The following is a 26,114-nucleotide window of genomic DNA, read 5'->3' on the forward strand; positions in this document are numbered from 1 at the left end:
TATATACTGTACTTTTATTTTTTGATGTGTTAATAGTGGTTGTTTTAATGTGACCCATAGGATAAGATGAGGAGAATTTAAAAGAAACATTGACCATGTCTCCTCTATGAACAGAGGCATCAAAAATCCACCACTGCCATTATCCCATACAGGCATTCAAAGCAATGTTCAGTGGAGAAAACCTGCAGGTTTCACATTTTGAGATGTCCAGTTAAACAATTAAAATGCTTTCCTATGTCTTATGCTGATATATTCCCCTTCCTAGGGGTACAGAAGGGACACTTGAGTTGAACTAAACAAAATTGCAACTCTTGAGCTAAATTCAGATATCTCAGTTAGGCTCCTAAATCCAGAATTAATTGTTGAAGGCTTTCATCGCCAGAATCACTGGGTTGTTGTGTTTTTTGGGCTGTATGGCCATGTTCTAGAAGTACTCACTCCTGATGTTTCCCATGCATCTATGGCAGGCATCCTCAGAGGTAGTGAGGTCCTCACTACCTCTGAGGATGCCTGCCATAGATGTAGGCAAAACGTCAGGAGAGAATACTTCTAGAACATGGCCATAACAACCCAGAATTAATTGTTTCAGCATCTATTTCCTGTCCCCATACTTTTAAACAACATGCAGGTGCTGTTAGACCTTCTGTAATTTGTTACTAATGCTAAACTTTGATAGAAAGTTCAGAACCAATTAGTTATTTTAATTGTATTGTGCAACTTGAGCCCAGCAAATCACTTGCGAATCATAAAGGAACATCTGTCCATTAATGAGAAAAGGATCTATTCACATAGGGTTTCCACACATACAGAACAAAGGGGCTAAAAAGCTTGGGTTGATTAGTCATGTAGATCATAAAGGAGCTGTATGGACTAATGTGACTTGCATGGCCAGCTTCTATAGAGATTGGGATTGCTGACCCAATATAAATGAATCTGGAGACTAACATCAGGAGTGTGTCCAAGGACAAGCAATATGACCCAGTGGGCATCGATTTCTTCAGCTTGTGTGCAAATTAATTTTTTTAAAGGAGGTTTCATGACTGTCTCTCTAATGGTCCAGCTGCTTGAACATAAGCTTGCAACCTGAGTAAGCTGTGCTATGATTTATGACCCTTTAATGGGCGAGAGTCAGATTTTTGCCTGTCTGCCATGAAGCAGCCAATTTTAGTCGAGAGAAATAGCAAGAGAACATCTACTGCTGTAACCCAACCGCTGAATAACTTGGGGTCTGTAGATGAACTTGGGAGCTTCCATACTGAACATTTGATATTTGCAGATGGGCTACTCTTACCCAACTAAATATGTTGTTTAACACACTTGCAGAAGGGCTAGATAAATGAATGTCATGCATGTTAGTACCTTTTTTAAAAAAAAAATCACCTGTTATGATTGCAGACCAACTGTTCTTGGTCTTACATGTGCAGTCTTGTAGTGTGTTAATATATGTATTAGATGACGGGACTGTGTTAACTTCAAAGCAACATGCTGTCTTTGCAGTTGGGATTGAATTTCTGTGGTCTTATTTTTGTCTTTTCGCTATCTTTGTGTTTTACTCCGAATGTCATAGTGACATGACAAATGTTTTTGTAGTTTGGGCCTGGCACGCAAACACATGTACATACACTTCAGGTTTTGAACTTCAAACATATTAGATCTTGCACTCTTTGAACAATATGGTTGCATTTAGAAATCTTCTCATACAACCCTCTTGTTGAACACTTTACTTTTAAAAAATCTGGAAAATGTAATCATTCCCCCCACCCACCTTCCTGTACATTAATGCCTTAAAAACCTTATTTGTATATTTGGTAGTAGATTTTAATAGCTTCCTACTTGAGTTGATAGTGCTGAGTGTATAGGACTTTTACCACCAAGATGCAAGGATATGTGATTCTTCTAGCTTCCTCAGGATAGTTCCATGCAGCCCTTTAACCGGGGAGCAATCGCATTTCAAAAACGCAATTGTTTCCGGGTTGTAGTCCACCCCACCCCCAAGAAAGCACATGCGTTTCTGGGAAGGGGTGTTCACATGCTCTGCCAAGCTTTCCAGCAGGGCACTAAGACATACAAGAAAAGTCCTTTAAAAAGCTTTTTAAAAAGGAAAATAACTTACCCGGCAGCTATTTTCCCTTCTCTGGAGTTTTCCTGGCTCATACCAATGATATGCCAAGAGAAATGGGGGGAGGAGGAAAATCATTTCTGCCCCTTCTTCTCTTGGCGCATCATTGGTACAAGCCAGAAGAGCTCTGGAGAAAGGGGAACTAGCTACCGGGTGAGTTATTTTCCTTTTTTAAAAGGCTTTTGAAGGGGGTTTTGGGAAGGGGTCGAGGTTGTCTTGGGTTTTTTGGACTCCAGAAACCCAAGAAAGATGTGTAGATGGGCACTGGAAGTTCCCCAGTCCCATCTACACAGCACCCAGAGCTGGAATGACCTGGTTCTTTCCAGTAGACAAATTACCTCGATGCAAAAGACGCCCTAGGGGAAACGCGAGAGGGCATGCGTTTTGTACCCTTTTTGGAAGGTAGTAAGACCTGGAAAAATCAAAGAGGAAAAGCACATAGCAGAAACGACGTGGAGTTCTTCTGGAAGACATGCTAGTGGCAGAGCTATATGCTATACTAAAAAAAAAAATCTCAGCCCTGTGTCCAAGGATTCACTCTAGAGTCTTGGAAATCAGTCCTCCACATTTGCTAAAATTAAGGGCACAAAACCCCCATGAGTGAAAATCTATAAATAAAGAAATTGCTGGATTTTTTTTACCCAAGAGATCACCTATGTTGGAATTTCTAGCATGATTATACAGTATAGTCAAATTCCACTGGCAGCTGGCGACAGAATTACAACGAGTAGCCTTGAGATTGCTAGATAGATGTTCTCTCTAGAAATTAGGTCCTCCAACATAAGTTGACAATAGAGTCACACTGGGGGACCTAGAGATTCCTAGAGATACTATTGTAATAAAATCTGTGAAAAGTAAAAATGCAAAAGTTTTTAAAAATGCAATAATGGAAGAATGACTGTAACATCATTAAGTGTCCCAAAGCATTATAGTGTACCTTCACTAAAGATAAGCAGACCCATGATTTTATGACATGTCAGACATTTCTGTGGGAAGTCAAGCTGAATATCCTGTCCAAAAACATGTTTAGAATATTCTTGTAAAATTTAAGTGTTCAGATTCAATTAGAAAAAAGTTGGTGATTTTAGCAAATGTGCTGCCACTGAAAGAGTTTTTGTTTCCAACTGTCCACAGTATAGGATACTGAATGAATGTACAAATTGAACTGAATGGATCAATAGGAGCATAGTGTCTAGATCTAAGGAAGTAATGCTACCCCTCTATTCTGCTTTGGTTAGACCACATCTGGAATATTGTGTCCAATTCTGGGCACCACAATTCAAGACAGATATTGACAAGCTGGAATGTGTCCAGAGGAGGGCGACTAAAATGATCAAGGGTCTGGAGAACAAGCCCTATGAGGAGCGGCTTAGGGAACTGGGCATGTTTAGCCTGAAGAAGAGAAGGCTGAGAGGAGACATGATAGCCATGTATAAATATGTGAGAGGAAGCCACAGGGAGGAGGGAGCAAGCTTGTTTTCTGCTTCCTTGGAGACTAGGACGCGGAACAATGGCTTCAAACTGCAAGAGAGGAGATTCCATCTGAACATTAGGAAGAACTTCCTGACTGTGAGAGCCGTTCAGCAGTGGAACTCTCTGCCCCGGAGTGTGGTGGAGGCTCCTTCTTTGGAAGCTTTTAAGCAGAGGCTGGATGGCCATTTGTCAGGGGTGATTTGAATGCAATATTCCTGCTTCTTGGCAGGGGGTTGGACTGGATGGCCCTTGAGGTCTCTTCCAACTCTTTGATTCTATGATTCTATGATTCTATGAATTGTAATGTGCCAAAGAACCATGAGCAGGAATAACTCTACTTGCCAAAGAACTAGCAGCTCTTTGGCAAGCAGAGATTTCAGTGTATTTCTTAATCATCGTAATTTTGAACAACCTTATAACCAAATGACTGTGCAAAGAAGATGCCATTTTGTTAAGGAATGGTTCATTTAGAAGATGAGTAAAGAATGTGTCGCCTGTTAGATGTCACTGGGCTACAACTTTTCATCTCCCTCTCCATTGGATATGTTAGCTAGGACTGATGGGTGTTGCAGTCCATTTGTAGGGGCATACATCCCCATTCCTGATGTAGAATTTACTGGCTTGGCTCTTAAGTTAACGAGGGTAGAGGTGATGCTGTGTGAAATAGTCAATCAGTTATGAAACCTTTCCCTCCCTCCCCTTGTTTATTGACACAGGCGAGCTTGAGTAAGAGTAATAGAATCTGACTTGACAGGGGTCAGTTACTGTTTAATGGATATCTCAGTTGACGCATCCTCAGTGGAGATCTGGTATAGCAGAGCAAGGACATCCCTGTAGAAAACCTCTGTTCAAGCCAAAATCTTGCTTGGGCATCGCTCATGGTTTATATTCATGGTCTACAAATAGCTGATATGAGTTTTTGATGATGGAGCCATGGATTATGTGATTGAGCCAAATATACATTTATTTCTTCTATATTTTCCAGTCTATCACCACTTATTTCAAGTGGCAGAAAAAAAAGGAGTAATGAATTGCATCGTGTTGCAACAGCCTGGCACTCTTTGAGCAGTTGTGAAATGCAACATATAATTGTCACAGCAGAGGTCCTACATATTCTAAAGCAGGCTTGTCTGACCCATGGCTCGCAAGTGGCCCAAGATAGCTATGAATGCGGCCCAACACATAATTGTAAACTTACTAAAAACATTACTGTATTTTTTTGGGTTTTTTGTTACTTGATTGCGCAGTCTTCATTTGCATATTGTGTCAATTACAGCTGAATAAAATAATCAGACTATGTTACCTCCAGAAATGCTGGAGAATTATATATATTTTACATTATAATTGCAAACAAGTTGACCGAAAGAAACCAAAAACTTAACATTTAATGATAAAATAAAGAGGAAAATTTGTAAAAGAATTCAAGTGCATATTCTGTATTAGGTATAGCTCCACCATGCGCCATACACTCTCACTATTTGTATGAATGCATGACTTTGTTTTATGGTGGTGTGAAACCCAAGGCAATTCTTCTTCCACTTGTCCACTAGATCTTGTCTGAATCTCGGCAAGATCAATGCTGGTCAATACTTGGATAGGAGACTGTTGATGGATAGGTGTTGTAGGCTACATTTCAGAGGAAGGAACAGGCAAAAACACCTCAAGAATATTCCTTGCCTAGGAATATCCTATGAAACTCATGGAATCATCGTAAATTACCAGATGACCTTAAAGTGCAAACCCACACCAGACACACATTGCTACAGGGGCTAATTATTGTGATGGGACACAGGTTTCCAGTGTAGTGCCTAATTTAGTTCAGTGCTCCTTTGGTTTTGGAAACCTCCATCCTACAGAATTGCGTTCACAGCTGGTCTTCTAGGAATGTTGGCAGTGGGAGTGGTGAAATGAATGTAGCTCCATGCTCTTGGCTGTTCAGCCCCACCTTCTTAACTGGCGACAAGTGTTTGTATTAAATGCACTTCCCTGTTCTAAACCATCAGCGGGATAATGGCATGAAGCACATTACACCACATTGGCTTAGTGTATTACTAATGTATTATGGGTTGAGCACCTCTTATCCAAATTCAAAATATTCCGAAGGCCAAAATTGCCACATGGGTGACTGAGATAGGAACATCTGTGGTTCCTGGAGGTTCAATAGACATAGACATTGTTCATGCACAAAATTATTTAAGATACTATATACAATTACTTTAAGAGTATGTATATAAGCTGTATGTTAAACATTCATGCATTCTATGTTTAGATTTGGCTCCCATGTCCAGGATATCTCATTATGTATGTATATGCAAATGTAGGTATTACAAAATATGGGGAAAAAATCCATAATCTAAAATACTTCCAGTCTCAAGCATTTCAAATAAGAAATGTTCAACCTCTATAGGGGCCACGGTAGCACAGCAGGTTAAACCTGCAGTTTGAAGCCATGAATTGGGAAGAGCTCTCGACTGTTAGTCCTAGCTTCTGCCAATCTAGCAGTTTAAAAGCATGCAATGCAAGTAGATCAATAAGTATCACCTCAATGGGCAGATAAAAGTAATGCCCCATGCAGATATGAAGACATGCCAGCAACACAGTTGGAGAGGTCTATGGGCAACAGGCTGCTCGGCATGGAAAAATGGAACAAGAGCACCTCCCCATGGCCGGAGTTGAGCATCACCTCCAGACGCCGGAGATTGAAAAAAAGGAATGCCTTCCCCTTTGTCTGTGTTGTATGTCGTTCACTATGTGTAAAAGTCATTGAATGTTTGCCTCATATGTGTATTGTAATCTGCTCTTAGTCCTTCCAGGGAGATAACGCAGAATATAAATAAAGTGTATTATTATAATTATTATTTCCTATTTTATTACAATTACTTTTAAAAAATGAGATGAAAAAAGAATGCCAGAGAAATTGTGCTCATCCAAAACAATATCTGAGAAGTCATGAATAAACATTTCTTGTGTTAACTAGTTTTGCATTGTATTGTAAAAGAAATATTGTTACATCTTAATTACCTACCAAAGTTAATGAGTCCTCAGCTATGCTCTTGCTATATATACTCTGTGTAACCCTACCTGTTTAGTAGGATGAGCTAGTATTACATTTAACATGCCAAGGAAAGGAGTTTATGTCTGCTCTGTCCCATCCAGGAATCCCAGGGATTCCAAACATTTCTTGAGACAGATGTGACTTCTTAACATATTATTGTCAAAGTAAGTAGGTTCTCCACCTTAAGCCATTTAAGAAAAAATGTTTAAGAAAATGTATCCAAAGTTTGAACAAATCATGTTTCTTGGAAGTCGAAGTCCTATAATCTATTTCTTAGAAGTGTCTCTTAGCAGAACTGAGAACATTAGCTGTCATACAGCATACCGTGAAAATCATATCAGCTTTCAAGCTATTAATGTATCCTTTCATTTTTTTTAAAAAAAATCTGGTATTCTTATATCTTAACATCTGTTGGTTGTATTTAAAGCTCCAGTTTTATACAGAGACCTGAAAGTAAACCCTACTAGATATAATGGAAGAATCATTTGAACAAGCGTGCAAGAGTATCAAGCTATATGTTACAGATGATAAAGAAAATGGTGGGGAGCTCATTGCATTTTGTGTGATTATTATTTCCAAGTTCAGTTCTGAAAGCACTAAATGTCGTACAGAGTTAGTAAGCTCTGATATTTTCTCAGTGCCAAAGATTAGCTTCATTTTATCTGGAAATCTTGTTTGCTATTTGTGACATCCCAGGAAAATACAGAGTTGGTTTTGGATTTATGAACAGACTTTCTTGTGAATTCATTAAGATATTTTGAATAGCCTGGTTTTTTTTAAAGTTGCATGGGTTTAGCAGAGACTCGTATATTTTAAGAAATATACTATACTTTCAAATGAGATAAATTAGCACAATGTAGTGGTTTGAGCATTGGACTGTGACTATTGAGGTCAAATCCCTGCTCAGCCATGGAAACCCACTGAGTGAACTTGGGCAATTCACACTCTCAGCCCTCAGAGAAAGGCAATGGCAAACCTTCTCCAAGCAAATAGGTTCATCATAAATTGGAAATGACATGATCACCCACAATATTCTCAACTGCTTCATCTCTCCTGAGGGTCCTTTGACCTACTTGTAATTAAAAGTAGAGAAGGAAAAAAAGATCTGGAAAATATTTTCCAGCTCTCATGTATGGAATGGTGCACGTGTGAATGGGTATGAATGATGTGTGCATAAAATAGTTACAAATGCAATAATGTGAATAGGACTGGGGGAATTTGAGAGATAGTCTCAATATGAAGCTTTCCAGATACTTAAATTGCACTGATTAAACCTAATTTCATATCCTGATGGTTGGTACTGATTAAATCACAATTTCTGGATTCAAGAATTGTGAGAAATTGTGACTTAACAAGTCAGGACTGAATTGGATAGAAGGTCATTAAACCATAGGTTACCAATTATTATGACTGTACCAAGTTCTTTCTACATTCTTTCTCTTCAAGAAATCTTTCAGAGAATCTGGAGGTAAGGGTCTCTGCTTTCCCCTGTCATTTGTTGGGTTTGTAGCATCTTTAGTAGTTAATTACATTTGGAAGCTCAGGCTACAATTTATTTTACTGAATCACAGCTACTCCAAAATCAGAGTGAGGAACCTGTGGCCTTTTAGATGTCGATCAACACATTTTTCTATGATGGAGCCCCTTAGGCCTACCCAATGTCTTACGAATTAGTGGTATTTAGAAGTGTAGGGGGAGGACAAGGGAATGGAGGTAGTAAGGGAATGTAAGGTTAAAAGATATCTAAACAATTGCGCAATGTCAATGCAATGAAATTGTATTTTTAAACTTTGAAATTTACCATAATACCTCTGTTTATTCTCAACTACCAGCAAAAGACATGATATTATCAAAACTTAGCCATACATACTTCTCGAATAACGTTAATGGATTAAATTTGCCAAATAAAAGAAAAAAGATATTCAAACAAATCCAAAAAGAAAAATATCATAGTATAGTGCTACAAGAAACACATATTACCCAAAAACACCTTGCACATTTAATTAAAAAAATTAGGGAAATAATTTTATTCATCTGCACCAGAAAAGAAAAGGTGTGTGGTTCTGTACATCTCGTAAAACATACCAGCTGGAATAGCCTTTAAGGATGAAGACAGGAGAGTAATAGGAGTCTTGATAAATATAAATAAGGAATTATATATATAAGGAATATATATAAGGAATTTGATGACCTGATAATCATGGGAGATTTCAATGGAGTTGTTTATAGTACACTTGACAAGAATAAACAGAACAAAAAGAGATTTAGTGATAAATTGGGCCAACTACTGAAAATCTTCTTAAACTTACTTCAAGATCTTAATATAAAAGATGCCTGGAGAATACACCACCAAGAAGAAAAGGACTTTACCTTCTCAGATCGCCATAGTAGCCTGTCCAGAATTGACATGATTTGGATGTCAAACACTCTAGCGACCAAAGTAGGAGATAGGAATCCTTCCTTGCTGGCACTCAGATCACTGTCCAATGATAACCATATTAAATAAGACAAATCTACCTCAACATTGGAGATTAAATGACAATTTGTTAAAATCGGAAAAAGATATCCAAAAAAATAAGGAAATATTGAAGGAATCTTAAAAAAATCAAACCATTTACATTACAACAAAACTAGAGTACACTGTTGTGAAACAGTAGGTCTAAATTATGACATTACATCAAAATAATGTAAAAGCATTTAATGAGCTATCTATGGCTGCATTTCTTTTTTTCTTTTTTTGCAGAGTGGCAAATTTAACTTGGCGAATTTCCATTCGCAATGTAATTTCTAGTTTTCTTATTCTGAGTCTATTTTTTCTTATTCTTTAATTTTATTCCATTTCTATTTTTTATTTTACTTGAGCGATTGCAGAGCCCCTGGGAAGTGCAAGTGGAGCCTTTAGAGCTCTAAGGAGCACAGGTTGAGAACCATTGTCCTAAACTGTCTGGTGGCTTTAGATACCATGGAAGGCTCTGTCCCATCACCAACATTGAAGAAAGATTTAGCTGCCAGTCCATTTGGCTTCAGTAAATGGAATGGGAGGGATGCTATCTTGAGCTTTGCCTCAGGGAACAAATCTTCTTGTGTTGGCCCTCATTTTTTGATGATAGATTTCCTACCCTAGGATTGTCTTCCCAGGGGGTGGCTGAAAGGCCAAGGGAACAGAACAAGAGAAGAAGAAAGTGTGCTGCCAGCGAAGGAACAACCACAATCTCCTCCTATTGATGTGAATCCCCAAGAGATACAGCTCTGACTCAGAAGCTCTGTCTAGAAGGGGATCAGTTTCGGAACACCTGCTGTCATAATCCTGATCTTTGGCATATCTTGTCACCATAGACTTGTCACCACCTGCCCTTGCCAGCTGCTGAGGATCTGCATGTTCCTTTTAGCCTTCTGGGTCCAAATGGCTATTATGAGGAAAAGCTGTGAGGAACTGTTTCTTCAGTTCTTTTTGGGAGGTGTTTTTGGGTGACTGCTGTCAGAAAAGGTGAGGATGTCTGGAACTGTTTCTGCAACTCTGGACAAGTCAATTCAATTGGCAAAATGAATAAATGCTAATAAAAATTGCAGTCACATCTTCAAATTTGCGTGTTAAATATTCACAGTTTGATTATTTATGGATTACTACATTACCATATCACTATATTTTTTTAAAAACTTGTGAATGCTCTTTTTACTTAGGAGTAACCTTCTCCCCAGTGGTGCAGTGGGTTAAACTGCTGAGCTGCTGAACTTACTGACCGAAAGCTCGGCACTTTGAATCTGGGGAGCAAGGTGAGCTCCCACTGTTAGCCCCAGCTTTTGCCAACCTAGCAGAAGACATGTAAATGTGAGTTACCTTTGTCAGGAAGGTAATGGCGCTCTATGCAGTCATGCTGGCCACATGACTTTAGAGGTGTCTACAGACAATGCTGGCTCTTCGGCTTAGAAATGGAGATGAGCACCACTCCCCAGAGTTGGACACGACTAGACTTAATATCAACCTTCTCTAAGCATTTCTAGCACATTCTTGTTGTCAATTTCCACTGGAAGTAGACCATATAATTGTGTTGGGGGACCTGGAGATGCCTAGAGAACGGCTCTCTAAGGTTAAAAAATGTGATTTTTATTTATATTCATTGTCTTTTCACTTTTGCTGGAAGTGTGTGGCCCCTAAAACCCTTGGAAGTTGGAGGCTGGCTGTCTAGTTGTCAGGCACAATCTTGGAAGACAACATGAAAGTGATAGGGATCCAGATTTATTAGTATTCATATGTTTTGTATGATCCCTCGGCTCTAGCTTTTTCACAGAATGGCAACTGAGGGTAATATCACATTGTTGTTTATCACAAATGTTTCTCTTGTCCTTGGCTCTGCACAATACTGCATGTGCCTAAACTTCCCCAAAATGGTTTGCATAACATATCTAAACTTCCAGATGCACTGCTCCTTTTACAAAAAAAGAGCACGTATTCCTGTTTTATGAGTCCTGGGTTGATTGGGATGGACAAACATAGATTTTTGCTTCTGACAGCAAGCTAATTTCTTAGTAGGTTGCCATTTGTGTAACAGGAGCCAAATGGAGCAAAGAAGGTTATTTCACAGTGTACATCTTGCTATGGTTTTCCAGAATGTGAAAACATAGCCACTGAATGATAGCCAAGAATCTATCATTAATCTCTGGCTCCTCTCGTCTGACTAATTTTAGGTAGATAGGTGAGTGACTGCTTAGTGGTTTGATCTATCCAGACTTGAGCCCAAATCCAGCTTTCACCCAGTACTATTTACTCTATAGTAAATAATTTGTAGTAATTCCTATGTGCTTTTCAGCCTGAAATAGGTTTTTGTTTCAAAACTCATCCTCTGCTACCTAAAAGTCTATTGTTAGTTCATCATATTGTTTTTCTCCTGTATTGTTGTCTTTCAGTTCTTATGATTTTAATTCTTTTTAAGCTTATCACCTACTAAAACTTATTTTAATTGCTTGATCTATCTTTCAATTGATTTTATTTCAGATCAATTTGCTTATTATGGAATATCTAGATGGTAGTTTTTTAAATAAAAAAAGATACTGAAAAGTGTTTTACAGGCATGGAGACATCTTGCAATTCATTGTTAGAAGGAAAAATTGTCTTCAGTGATTTTTTTTAAATTTCACATTCTCAAGCCATTTATCACTCCATATTTTAAATGCATAATGGAATGAATCCTATGGCCACAACTGCCTATGTTGTTTGTTGCTATTAGGAAAATTACGGCAGCCCCTCTGACAGATTTTATGAAATGTCTGTTATCTTGAAATAAAAATGGAAAGACAACACGTCCAAAGTTTTGCTCACCCAAGAAATTGCCATAGTAGTTGCTGTTTAGTTTCTGCTGGTTCTATTGATTGTGTGGCAAATTTTAAGCCTTCATTAATTGTGGGACAACTTTTAGAATTGTAAGACACACTTGACATTTTTGTTTTAGTTGATGAATGCTGATTTAAGCTAGTGGAGAATGTATCCCTGGATTTTAATGTTTTTGATGGTATGTATGCATGTATGTATGCAATATTTACATCCAACATATCCTGGATATGTGAGCTCAAGACATTATGCATGCCTCTCCTCAGTGAGCTCAAGGCAGTATGCATGCCTCTCCTCTCCTCCATTTTATTATCCGCCCAATTACCCTGTGAAGTTGATTAATCGGAATAGTATGACCACTTCAAGGTCACTCAGTGAATTTCATGACTCAGTGGGGAATTGGATCCGGATCCCCTAAGTCCCAGGTCATTACTTCAGCCACTACATCAGGTGTGAAGTTTTTAACTTAGTGGTTTTTCTATACATTCGCTTCTGACACGATAAATACCAAATTGCCTCTGAGGCAGCTATATCTGAAAAAGTAAAAGATTGTTTTTGCTTTGGGAATACTTGTGTTTTTTTTAATACAAAATAACTAGGAGACAGACCCAGTTCTAAAGTCAAGATTATTTTATACTTCAAATACACTTCTTACATAAATTCTGAAGATATTTTTTACAATATTTAAAATAATGTTGTGCATAAAACAAAGTCTGTAGATACTATCTCAGTCACCGATGCGGACAATTTCAGATTTTGGAGTGTTTCAGATTTTGGAACTCAAGGTAAGGGATGTTCAACCTGTGCAACATGACAACTAATGCTGCTCAGCACTATTCAGTTAAATCCGTGGTTGAGATATATTATTAGTCTGATTTACATCTATTCTGTGCAAATCAAGTCATATGACTTAAGCTTGCCATGGAATAAGGATAGCGATGCTTTTTTTTTTTAGTTAAGATGGAAAGTGGAAACACAGTTTTCAAATATCTGAAATTTTGTAAGGCTGGTACTCTTGCCATATTCCTACATTTTTCTGCTACTGTACCTCTCCCAAACCTTTTGAAGCACATCCTGTCCAGACAGCTGTTTGCTGCACCTGTTCCATTGAAAATCCTTCCTACTAAGTTATGGAATGTCGTCTTCTTGCTTTCACTTGAACTTCTCTGGAGTTGAAAGAATAAGACCTTTGACTCGTCTATAGAAAGTCGGGGTGCCACAAACTTTCTTACATCTACGTGATCCAAAATATGTTTCTTGTAATTCTTTTGCATTTTTGTGTTGTCCCTATTGTCTCTCCATTTTTCACAATATGTTTTATTGTGAAAAACACATTTACTGTATTTGATTTGTAGGCTGAAAGCAGCTCACAACTCATTGCTGTAGTTTTTGATGTTGTTGTTGACAGTGGAACATAACGCTTCATTCCAAGTTATATAGCTGTTTCATCTAGCTCAGGACTGTCTGCACTATTTGAAAAAGTCTGCCAGGTGTTCACACGGATTTTTCTCCCAGCTTGTCTTAGGGACCCTACTAAAGCTAGGATCCTCTGCAAGAAAAACACAAGCTATACTGTTGAATTTCCTTCCTTGTTCCTCTTTTGTTTCCCCTTTTACCTCCTTTCAGTCCCTCTGCCATTGTTTTCATCTTCCCTCCCATCCTGTATAAAAACTGGGCAGTTTCTTCTTCTGTGTAGGAGACCTGATGTGTAAATGTAACTTTATGAATAGGAAATGGTGGGCCATTTTGAAGCAAGTGCACACTTTTAAAAATATGTGGACACTGATATGGAGGTTATGAGAAAGCAAGAAAACAACAGCAGTGCACTAAGAGTGTGGGCATGGTGAATAGGAGCAAGGTGAGCATTTTTGAGAGGTTTTTTGGATCTGGGGAAAATAGCTCAATTGCTTTCTCCTTCTGTAAGTTCCATTTCGTAAAGGGAGGATTATGGACATAAAAAAGATGGGCTGCAGTGGTTCTCACCCTGTGGGTCCCCAGGTGTTTTGGCCTACAGCTCCCAAAAACCCCAGCCAATTTACCAGCTGTTAGGATTTCTGGGAGTTGAAGGCCAAAACATCTGGGGATCCACAGGTTGAGAAACACTGGACTAGAGAAACTAAATTAGGAATCAGTAAGTCCCTACTTTGATTTTGCATTTGTTACGGAACTACTGGGCAACCTTATGTAAGCAATGCATGCTCAATCACCTTCTATGATTTTAATACTGTCCTTATCTTAGAACAAGGAGCCCCCGGTGGCGCAGTGGGTTAAACCCCTGTGCCGGCAGGACTGAAGACCGACAGGTCACAGGTTCGAATCCAGGGAGAGGCGGATGAGCTCCCTCTATCAACTCCTCGTGTGGGGACATGAGAGAAGCCTCCCACAAGGATGATAAAAACATCAAATCATCCGGGCGTTCCCTGGGCAACGTCCTTGCAGACGGCCAATTCTCTCACACCAGAAGTGACTTGCAGTTTCTCAAGTCGCTCCTGACACAACAAAAAAATAATAATCTTAGAACAAGGTAATGCATGTGAAGCAGTATTCAAACATAAAAGGAATACATATGCTGTTCCATGTTATATGATGAAGGTGCTTTCAAGTGGTATTTATTAAATTGCTTTTGTTGATGTTGTTAGTAAATTTGATAATACCGGATGTGGTATCAATATGGTTCTTAGACCATTTCTCTACAACTACTTACCTTATTGCCATTTTTTTTTAAAAATGTGATGTTCTGCCAAAAATATTTTCTATATAACACCTTAAGGGTGTACTGTGTAGTGTGAAAAGATCTCTCTCGCATGATCACCCTGAGTGCATTCCATGACCAGCATACAAAGATTTACATAAAACACAGCAAGGGTACATTGCTTGAAAAAGATTAAAAAAAATCTGGATTATGGTTCCAAGGTTAGAGGAATTCAGGAAATGCAACCTGAAAAAATGTGCTGTTGAAGGAGATAATGCTTCTGGAACATGGCCATGCAACCAGGAAAACTCACAGCAACCCAATCTAAAAAAATATTTCTTCTAATATGTGATCTGCTCAGCTCAATAACCATGTGTTTCTCTGCCACCAGGAGAGCACTAGCACTCCTGTTTCTTCTCCATGTGCAAGTGCTTCACTTCAGACTATGAATCTAGGCGGCTGGAGGCAGCATTCACCTTGTCAGGTCACAGTGTATAGACCTGTCACAAGGAGGGCTCAGAGGTCCCCATAAATAACGGTGGCCATAAGGTAATAATATGTCCTGTCAAGAGGGCAAAGAGAAGAGGTCAAAAGGACCACCCTTTAAGATAAATCAACAGTTTGTCTGGCAGCCAATGAAGTGCACTGATTATATTTCATTTGTAGAGGCAGAGTGATATTAACAAGGAAATGGCTTAAGGCAACACACAGAACCTTCGGATTAGCATGTTTATTGCAATAATTAGTACTAAATGTAAGGTAAATACTTCTAATATTCATATGATGCCTTGGGCATTTGGAGAGCTTCACTTTCATTATCTTAACAGGCGGTAAAAGAGAGCTGTGAAGTAGTCAGTATTATTTTCACCTTGATCAGAATATAGTCGTCTTGATCAGGATTAGGTGTTTGCTTTTGAAAAGACCAAGCAAGGATGAGTTTCTTGGAGGCAGATCCTTCAGAGATCCACAGAACTGGTCCAAAGGGAAGGACCCTACAGAGAGCTATAATAGACGCTCTTCAGCAAACGGGAAAAGAGGAACAAGGATTTCTCCCATTGCCATCCAACTGATGAACTTACCATCTCTCCAAAAATACAATTCTAAAAGTTTCAGGAATTCCCTCCTACATTGCATTCGGTATAAGTATTAGGGAAAGGAACTTAGATGGATATTCTGCAGAAATCCAAGATCTGTCCCCTTCTCCTTTCATAAGCACTCCCATTGAATCCAACTCAGAATTATTAATAAAATGAAGCACAAATTTATGATTGTATAATATTGTGTTTATCAATAAAGCTATTTATTTATACTGGAAAATTCAAGGCCCAAGTACTGCAAACTGATGTTAGTTTTGAGTAAGTCCTCCTTCAGAGATTGATTTGCAAATGGCTTTTAAAACTGCATGGACCTTGGAAAACAGCCTGTGAAACTGCATGAGGGTCTGCCGTCCAAAGGGAAAGACCCTCCAGAATCCCACAGAGAATGCCGACAGGCTAAAATAGCTCTTAGGATTCCAGCCAGAATATAGAAGATTTATTTCTCTTTGGCCTGAGCTAGGATGACAGTTCTTTCTAAACAAATGTCACATGGATTTTCTATTTATTCACTGGGATAAAGATTACATAAAAGTGTAAGAATTATCTAAACTTTGAAGCAGCCATGGAAAGAAACCAGGGGTTGTTTTTTTTTTTTGGGGGGGGGGGGTTAAAATTGGAAAAATTTGACAAAAATGCTATATTGACAATTTTTACAGAACCCTTACAGATTGAAAGTAAGTTTGCTATTTTAGTAATATAAAATGTGGTACAAATTGAAAGTAAGTGTGCTACTTTAGTAATATAAAATGTGTTACAGACTGAAAGTAAGTTGCTATTTTACAAATAGTGCAATAAGGCAATAACAGGAAACTATCTGGTATGGCTGGTTTGAGATGGTTTTAACAATTTGATTTTAAATGGAAAGAACCAATTTTAATGTTTGTGTATATTTATAGTTCGTTTTATTCCAGCATTGAATGTTTGCCATATATATGTTGTGCTCCACCCAGAGTCCCCTTCAGGGTGAGATGGGTGGAATATAAATGCTTCAAATCAATATAAAATGTGTTGTGTATGACTTGGTTTGTAGATTTTATCAAATCTACAGTTTATTTACAAAATAGGACCCCCTGGTGGTGCAATGGGTTAAAGCCTTGAGCAGAAAGGACTGCTGATCAAAAGGTCAGGGGTTCGAATCCGGGGAGCAGGGTGAGCTCCCATCTGTCAGCTCCAGCTTTTCATGCGGGGACATGAGAAGCCTCCCACAGGATGGTAAAACATCCGGGCGTCCCCTGAGCAACGTCCTTGCAGATAGCCAATTCTATCACATCAGAAGCAATTTGCAGTTTCGCAATTCACTCCTTTATTTGAAAAATTTTTTAGAAAATGGTAAAAATCACTTTTTAAAATGTTATTTTTCTCATACAAATAAAGCTACAATGTCCTGAACCATTATAGCTTTATTTGTATGAGAAAAATAACATTTTAAAAAGTGATTTTTACCATTTTCTAAACTGAACCATAAACTGAAAAGAACCTTTTTGATTTCACTATTTTATAAGAGTCAAGGGCAAAAAGGAGGGAAAAGCAGAAAAAGCCACCAACATTAGTAAAGCAATGCTTTTTCCTCTTCTGAACTTTCATGGTGTCAAGCATGTATAAAGCATTCATTCCTGCAAAACGAATGGTAAAGAGGAATCCTCAAGAATCACGATGATCTGATACTGTATATCAGTGCTTCCAAGTCTACCTGATGTGGGTGAATAGTTCAACAATATTATGTTATAATATAAAAAGCATCAATATCATATTTGTATCCATTTGCTACAGCCTTTTTTTGTTTCCTGTAAAATCACCACGGACTGGCAGCTGATGTCTCACATAGTATCTGTGGTGTATAGATATTGAATAGCGCTACTGCATGTTGTCTTACATAAGAGTCTACCTGATACATCATTTTGAGAAATAATTTGGGGATGGGAAGATAAATCTATGAATAGCTTGTATTGAGACATTTTAACCATGAAAGAAAATAGTCCAGCTTCATTCATTTCTCTGGAAAATAAGGTTCCAGGAAAAAGAGGAGGGGAATACCTTTGAATTTTATTTTCTTGGACTTTCATATTTCTAGACAAAACAGATAGAGAGCATCTGTTCTATAAGGCAAGCGGAGCCTTTGTCTTGGTGTTGTTATCGCCAAGTATTTCCTTACTCCTCAATATCCTGTTTTCTATTCTGCAAGCAAAATCAAACAGCAGCATCCTTTATCTCTTGGTTTCAGACTACCTTGGCGCACATCATTGCAAACAACAGCAAGAAGAAGGGTACACGGTTTGTGACATTGTCAGCGACAAGTGCCAAAACCAACGATGTCAGAGATGTCATTGCTCAAGCCCAAAATGAAAAGAGACTCTGCAAGAGGAAAACTATCCTCTTCATTGATGAGATACACCGTTTCAATAAATCTCAACAGGTATTGACAGATATCCGTGTAGTCATCCTGTTTAGAAGTGAATGTCTCTTGTCAGAAACATTTTAGGCCGATATTGTTTTGAAGCCATACTGATACTTTTTTAAAAAACACATTTGTTTGTCATAAATGCATCATATTCTTTCTCGAATTCTCATGTAGTAATGTGTGTTCATTCCTCTGAATCTGCTAGAATAGAATAAGTAAGGCTTAATGTACTGTTGAAGGCTTTCATGGCCGCAATCATTGGGGTGTTGTGTGGTTTGTGGACTGCATGGCCATATTCTATCAACATTTTCTCCAATGAAAAAATACAGCCTGGAAACCACACAACACCCCAATGATTGCGGCAATGAAAGCCTTCAACAGTACACACAACCCCAAGTAAAGCTGAGGTCTGCCCAGTATATGTCCTACACAAAATTTACTGTGCCAACCCTCCACAATAGTCCACCCAGACATATTTATTTTATTTATTTACTGCATTTATATATCACTTTTCTCAACTGTGAAGAGACTCAAAGCAGTTACCAACGTAATGCTAAATTCAATGCCATACATACATGTGAAAACTAAAGCATAATATCTAGACAATAACGCATACCTATAAATTAAAAACATTTACCATATTAAAGCATAAAGCATAAGCAACATTTAGACATTAAAACATAGAATTAAAACATAGAATCAACCTTACAGTAACATTTATATTAAAACCAGCCCATTAAAACAACACAATTTAAAAACAATTATTAAAATCACGCCATCTGGAATCATAATCCGAAGCTGTTCCATTGATCTGTTCACTATTCATTATTCTCTTGTTGCACTAAAAAAGTTGCTATCCAAAAGTTGCTATCCAAAAGTTTGGTCACATAACCATCTTTTTACTTTCTTCCTGAAGGGCAGACTACAAACCCTATCATCCTCCCAAAAAACAGTATTGTCTGGAGGATATGTGGGATGTAAGCAATCACATTTAGAAGGCATCAGCATCAACAAGTGGAACTCAACAGCATTGGCTGTTTGCTTGATTTCATGCATTCTTTAAAACAATGTTTCTCAACCTGGGGGTCGCAAGAGGGTATCAGAGGGGTCGCCAAAGACCATCAGAAAACACAGTATTTTCTGTTGGGCATTGGGATTCTGTGTAGGAAGTTTGACCCAATTCTATCATTTGTGGGGTTCAGAATGCTCTTTGATTGTAGGTGAACTATAAATCCCAGCAACTACAACTCCCAAATGTCAAGGTCTATTTTCCCCAAACTCCACCAGTGTTCACATTTGGGCATATTGAGTATTCGTGTCAAGTTTGGTTCAAATCTATCATTGTTTGAGTCCACAGTACTCTCTGGATGTAAGTGAACTTCAACTCCAAAACGCATGATCAATGCCCACCAAACCCTTCCAGTATTTTCCGTTGGTCATGGAATTTCTGGGTGCCAAGTTTGGTTCAATTCCATCATTGGTGGAGTTCAGAATGCTCTTTGATTGAAGATGAACTATCAATCCCAGCAACTACAGCTCCCAAATGACAAAATCCATCCTTCCCCAACCCTTCCTAGTGTTCAGATTTGGGCATATCAGGTATTTGTGCCAAATTTGGTCCAGTGAATGAAAATACATCCTGCATATCATATATTTACATTATGATTCATAACAGTAGCAAAATTACGAAGCAGCAACAAAAATAATTTTATGGTTGGGGGTCACCACAACATGGGGAACTGTATTAAGGAGTCGCTGCATTAAGAAGATTGAGAACCACTGCTCTAAAATAAGATTTCTATTTGGAAAACACATTATATCTTTGCTTAAATCATTTGAGCTTTAATTTACATTAATAAGAACATTGTAGTCCAGTTGAAGCTACTAGCGTGAGATTAAGAATTTGATGGACAGTAGTTTCGCAAAAAGCCAAAGCATCTTTTTCAAGTCTTGGAACACTAAAGGAAGAGGCAAAAGGACTCTACTCTTTAAGAAATCATTAGTCAGTTCATGTTTGATTTAATTTATATAGTTGGATTGCTATTTTAAAACTGTATATCTGGAATTGAAGAGAAAGGTGACAACTCTTGACATAAGTGGGTGCTGAAAATTACAACACATTTAGAGAATGGTAGGTTGCTATGAAGGATGGATTAAGGCAGATCTTCCAAAGATGTATATAATGCTTTATAATCTCTCCCAGTCATCCTTTTGGTGAGTGGAAGAGCTACTAAAGACTTTTTGTAGCAATGTTGCATGCTATTTGAGATGGTTCAATCGGTTTTTTCAAGTAGGTAAAAAGTACAGACGCAAGTAACACCATCCAAATATACTAAATAATATGTTTCATTGTTGGTAATGGATACAACTGAGATGATCTCCAGAACATACACAGTGGGAATGGAATGAATGAAGTGGTTAATCCTCATTCTTAGGATAAGTGATCAGCAAAATATATCCAGCTCACATTCCCTGTACCTCCAGACAAATAGAAACCATTAAAAAGGGTTGGATTTTGAAATGTTTCACTTACATGGGATGCCTGGCGTTTTCACTGATTGGGACCAATTTCTTCTGTTTTCCGCCCATGGCCAGGACACGTTCCTCCCACACGTCGAGTGTGGAACTGTGACTCTGATTGGAGCAACCACGGAAAACCCTTCCTTCCAAGTCAATTCTGCTCTTCTGAGCCGATGTCGTGTTATTGTTCTTGAAAAGTTGTCAGTGGAGGCAATGGAAGCTATTCTGATGCGAGCAGTCAAGTCCTTGGGGATCCAGATTCTAAGCCAAGAGGAGCCGCGCGCTGGCTCTGTGAATGGCAGCAACAGCAAGAGCTCTGAGTAAGTATGCTTTGCGGACTGCCGAGAGTTACACACACCACCCGAAGAATCTATTGACTGCCTGCCAGAGCAGAAGTGAGAAAGGAGGGATGGGAAAACTTGAACTACTTTAATAGGAAAAGAAAGGCAGCCATTGTATACATTCAGAGTAAGTGGTAGGGGGGAAAATAATGAAAAGCCTCCTGCTCCCTCACATTTTAAATATTCCTCATTCCGAATCACAGAGGAAGTTTTGTGCTAGCAATTATAATTTCTGGTTTGCCCAATCAAGTTGGATATTTATATCCTTAGTGCAGCTTAGAGTTTACTTTGGAGTTACACTACCTTTTATGTGCCGTAATTTTGGTGCATTCCAAATTAAGTCTATTCCAGTAAAGTCTTAGCCATGACAACATGATTCTATCAGTCAGAAACGTCATTGTGGACTGAGGTTTTTTTTCCAAATGGCGAATTTGACTAATTAATCTGTTGTTCCCACATAACAATGTTGCATGTCACGTTTCCAACAGGGGGAGGTATCATATTTACCTCTTAACTCATATATCTCACCCGTCTTCCATTCAAGAACTTGCTGCTGCAGAATTTGCCACTCTGCAACTATGCAGTAGCAGTCAAGAAACTCATAGGTTTAAAGCAAGACATATGGGGAGCTTGCACCTGGCTTTTGAATAGAGTAGTATGACTGTAAGCAAATTTTGGTCTTAAAACAAGGCACGTGTGCTCCAAGCTTCTGACTTTCAAAATGATTTTTCTTTTTGCTCCTTTTACACTGCTGAAATTCTGTGGCAGGGTCCTACAAAGTGGAACTGACTTTTCTGCATTACTAATATTTCATTTCAATAGACACTACTACATATATGTTGAGGAGGCAACAAGACTTTGCCCCCACTCACAGAGGTTCTACACTTCTGTTTTAAATACACCAGTTGTCCATTTTACAATCCCACTGACTCCAAGAAAGGAATCAGCTACATACAAATTTCCAACTAAAAATATTGCTGCTGCTCAAAGTTTACCAAGCATTTCATGTTGGTGATATACTTTTTAGATGTGCATCATTTTATGACACAACAATTCAGTTTTACTAGCAAACGAGAAATTAAACCAACCCCTTACAAGAGATAGGTAAAGGTAAATGTTTCCCTTTGACATTAAGTCTAGTCATGTCTTACTCTGGGGGGTGGTGCTCATCTCCATTTCTAAGCCAGAGAGCCATAGATGCCACCAAGGTCATGTGGCTAGCATGGAGCGCCATTACCTTTCGCAGAAGCAGTACCTACTCACATTTGCATGTTTTTGAACTGCTAGGTTGGCAGAAATTGGGGCTAACAGTGGGAGCTCAGCCCATTCCCCAGATTTGAACCACCAGCAAGTTCAGCAGCTCAGCAATTAACCCGCTGCACCATCAGGGGGCCCTGTTATAAAATATATGAACAAATAAATAAATTGTAATAACAAAACATCTGGGGGTACAACATATCTCATGCAAACGTTTCATTTACATATTTTTAAATATATATGTTTTATTGCTATGTCACATAGAACACAGAGGATTCTTGTTATGTTTGTGCAACACACCTACACTTTACAGCCAACACACGAACATGTTGCAAAATACTACTTAGAAAGCTCTGTGTTGAGCTCATCCAAGAAGTTCTGAAGTAAAAGAAAATCATTATTCAAGTTGGAAATACAGACACTGAATCAGATAGTCAAAATCTAAGAAAAAGTCAAATATATTTTACTGATTGACTCTAATTCAGAGAATATGACTGTGCTTCATTACCATGAAATCATTAGGAGCCGTGTCTAACTTGCAGTTCCAATGTTTCAGTATGTCTTTATAATTAACATTTTGTGTGGGTTGTTGTAGGTTTTTTCGGGCTATATGGGAATGTTCTAGAGGCATTCTCTCCTGATGTTTCGCCTGCATCTATGGCAAGCATCCTTAGAGGTAGTGACCTCATTACCTCTGAGGATGCTTGTCATAGATGCAGACGAAACGTCAGGAGAGACTGCCTCTAGAACATGGCTATATAGCCCAAAAAAGCCTACAACAACCCAGTGATTCTGGTCATGAAAGCCTTCGACAATACATTTTATGTATTTTACCTTATGTTAAATTTCTAAAAGCATAGCCCGTTGAATGGAATATGTATAAGAAGACATGTGTGCCTAACTAGTTGGATTAAGTTGGGAAACAAATGAAAGAACATAGTTTCTGTATTTAGGGTGTTGTGTCTGTATGGGTGTTCAGTTGTGTAAGTGGTCGGTTAGAGGGCTGGGACAGAAGCAACATTCCTTGACAACTTTAATGTAATGTCACAGCTGTGTTTATGGCCTGACTTGTGGAGGCTTTTGTTTCTGGATGGAATGTTAAGTAAAAAGATCCATTTTGCTTCTCTCCATCGGATCAAGGTTTTGTGTTTCATTATACAGATATATATGAGTTAACTATGTAGCTGTGTCCCTGCACATTAGTAAGATTGCTACCAGAAGCAGAAATAGCATGGAAAAAAATAGGATACGTTCCTTCATTGCAAAAAAAAAAAAAAAAAACAACCCCAAAAAAACCAGTTTGACATGTTTGAGCAAACGTTTATTTGAAAACGAACAATAAGTGTGCATAAAATAAATCAGCCAGGTCAGGTGAATCTTGCATTAATAGAAAATATCTTCTAGAGACCACTTGAAAATGTTTTCCAGAATATATCCAGATATTTTTTTTATTTCATCTGTTTAACTTTTGTTATGGTTTCTATTTTGGTGGCTAAATTTACAGATCTGGGCTTTTTAACGTGCTAGTTATAGTAGGTAGGACAGGTTTGTCTGCTGTCCTAGTTGCTTCTGAGTTCATACAAGTTCTGAAAGAGATTTTGGAGGCAGCTGCTGTTTACTTTCCCTGTTGTAGGCAGGCACACACAGCTAAGGTAAATTTCAGTATTGCTCAACTCCTTTAATACATTATTTGCTGTAAACAAATCACTGCAAACTGACACAGAAGTATGTATTATAGACTCTCCCCCTCCCCACTTTACCTTGTTCCTAATATTGATGTTGTTTAAAAAAATTTTAAAAACCAACTAGACAGACAAGCAGAAAGAGGACAGAGTGGACTCATAGAAAGATTTTGTGAAATGGAGTTTTGTTAACAGAAATATGCCTCTACCTTTTTGTTTTGTTTTTACAATCTTCCTGGGTATTCATTGAGGAAATCTTGAGATACAGTGATGGCAACGCATTGGGCTTTTTGGAATCTATTGTAGTGTTTCAGGCTCCTTTCACACTGCCCCTATGTCCCAGGATCTGATCCCAGATTATCTTCATATTGGAGGTTATCTGGCAGTGGAGACTTGTATAATGCAGTTTAAATCAGATAATCTGGGATTAGATCCTGGGCTACAGGGTAGTGTAGAATGGACCTCAGAGCTTGGGAAAGCGCTTCAGTGAACATAGCTGATAACTATGGGATTCCAAGTTCCCTTTCTAAAACTAGAATCCACAGATTGAGCAACAGGAACTTTGCATGCATTTTCTCCCTCCACCTCATAAATTTGATGGGTTTTATTGTGTTGTTCCTCTATAATAATTCTAGATGAAATGAAGTCAAAAAGTCTGATGACCATTTATATTTTATTCTCTCAGCTCTCCCAAGTAGAATGTAGACTTGTAAACATAGTCACAGAAAGGTTAACAGGGCTGCCCAAGGTCACATAACAAGCAAAAGACAGAGCCAAGGAATAGCAAGACTCCCTGGACTGCCCTTCATGTGCTAGGGGGTTTCTTGCTGTCATTTCATTCCACAATTCACCTCTCTGTTTTAAAAAAAAAACTATGATCAAGTGAAATGTCCTACCCAATTATTCATTCGGCTGGGCAGCAGTTGCAATTTTCCAAAATCACAGAGAGCTATGTGATGGAGGCCACAAAAAGTGGGCTTCTGGCTATAACACAGAGAGGTTTTCAACTCTGACTTACTACAGTTCAATTCATTCATTTTCAAAGTGTGCTTAATCGATCCATGAAGAGGAGAGGCATATCGGCCCTGTTTCTTCAGGAGTCCAGAGCAAATGATTCTCTCCAGTAGACAAGTCTGAAAGAAAAACCTGCCCTATACATGGAGATATTGGGAATACCTAGAAGAGCCCACCTGTCCAGAATCAGAGACAGATCTAAAGTGCCCTATATCCCAGGATCTGATCTCTGATTATTTGCTTTGAACTGGATTATATTAGTTTGTGGATTCGTTGTACAAATATGCAGATCAATATACAGTGATACCTTGACTTGTTCGATGACTGAGCTCTCATTTCAAATTGTTCTGATCTCGGAGCATTTTTTCCAATTGAAATGGTATTAATCCATTCCAGCCCCACCAAAAACCACACTATTTTTGTTACATGTTTTAAAGTAAGAAAAGTATACTTTATAAATCACAAATAATGTATAAAATGTACAGTACTTTTAAGAAAACAAAAATCAACACCCTTCCAAACCAGATAGACAGGAACTGACAGGAGGTCGTTTGTACCTTATTTCCCCACGAATCAATGCCTATGTTTACTAGATATTGCACTTCAGAGCTATTTAGTGAAATGGGACAGTGAAAAGAGAGTCAAAAAAGTCATATAGTTTATGTAATTTATCGATTATATTTTGCTAGTGACAAAAACCACTACCAGATATCTGGAGCCATCATGTGCAGCAACCATGTACGTTTGGGAGATGGGTAGAGGGGCAATCTGGGAGTTTTAGATCAAAACAGTAGCCTTTTCAGCTATTTCCTCATAGTGGCAGAATTGTGTTTTCAAATGTAGGGGTCTACTGAAAACCTCTAAAGTGGAGTGGAAACAGAGAACCCTTCAGACATACAGTTTGGCTTACTAGCCTGTTTCATGGGGTCATGCATTATAAAATGAAATCCTTATGTGCTATTCTGAGCTACATAGAGAAGCATATACTATATAAATACAAATACATGCACTCAGATTGTGCTCAAAGCCTTTTATTCTGGAGGCCACTGTTGTGTGAAACCAGCATCTCTAGCACTTGACTAGAGATCATCATATATATCCATCAGCAGCCAATTCCTGTTTGAAGACAGGAATAAGCAA

General features: G+C 38.4%; 2 protein-coding genes across 2 annotated transcripts in view; one reads left to right on the forward strand and one right to left on the reverse strand.

The window, feature by feature from the left end:
- Positions 1-20,775, reverse strand: part of MYLK4 (myosin light chain kinase family member 4) — a 126,268-nt gene extending 105,493 nt beyond the window's left edge. Inside the window, exon 1 of the mRNA XM_067467520.1 lies at positions 20,694-20,775. Coding sequence (XP_067323621.1) covers positions 20,694-20,749 — 56 coding nt within the window. The 5' untranslated portion in view covers positions 20,750-20,775. The remainder of the gene's footprint in view (positions 1-20,693) is intronic.
- The window catches only part of WRNIP1 (WRN helicase interacting protein 1), a 61,633-nt gene that overhangs the window by 8,358 nt on the left and 27,161 nt on the right, over positions 1-26,114 (forward strand). The window contains exons 2-3 of the mRNA XM_060774737.2: positions 17,984-18,175; positions 20,756-21,000. Of these exons, the coding sequence (XP_060630720.2) occupies positions 17,984-18,175; positions 20,756-21,000 (437 nt within the window). The remainder of the gene's footprint in view (positions 1-17,983; positions 18,176-20,755; positions 21,001-26,114) is intronic.

This window comes from Anolis sagrei, chromosome 4 (genome assembly GCF_037176765.1).
Source record: "Anolis sagrei isolate rAnoSag1 chromosome 4, rAnoSag1.mat, whole genome shotgun sequence".
Taxonomy (NCBI): Eukaryota; Metazoa; Chordata; class Lepidosauria; order Squamata; family Dactyloidae; genus Anolis; species Anolis sagrei.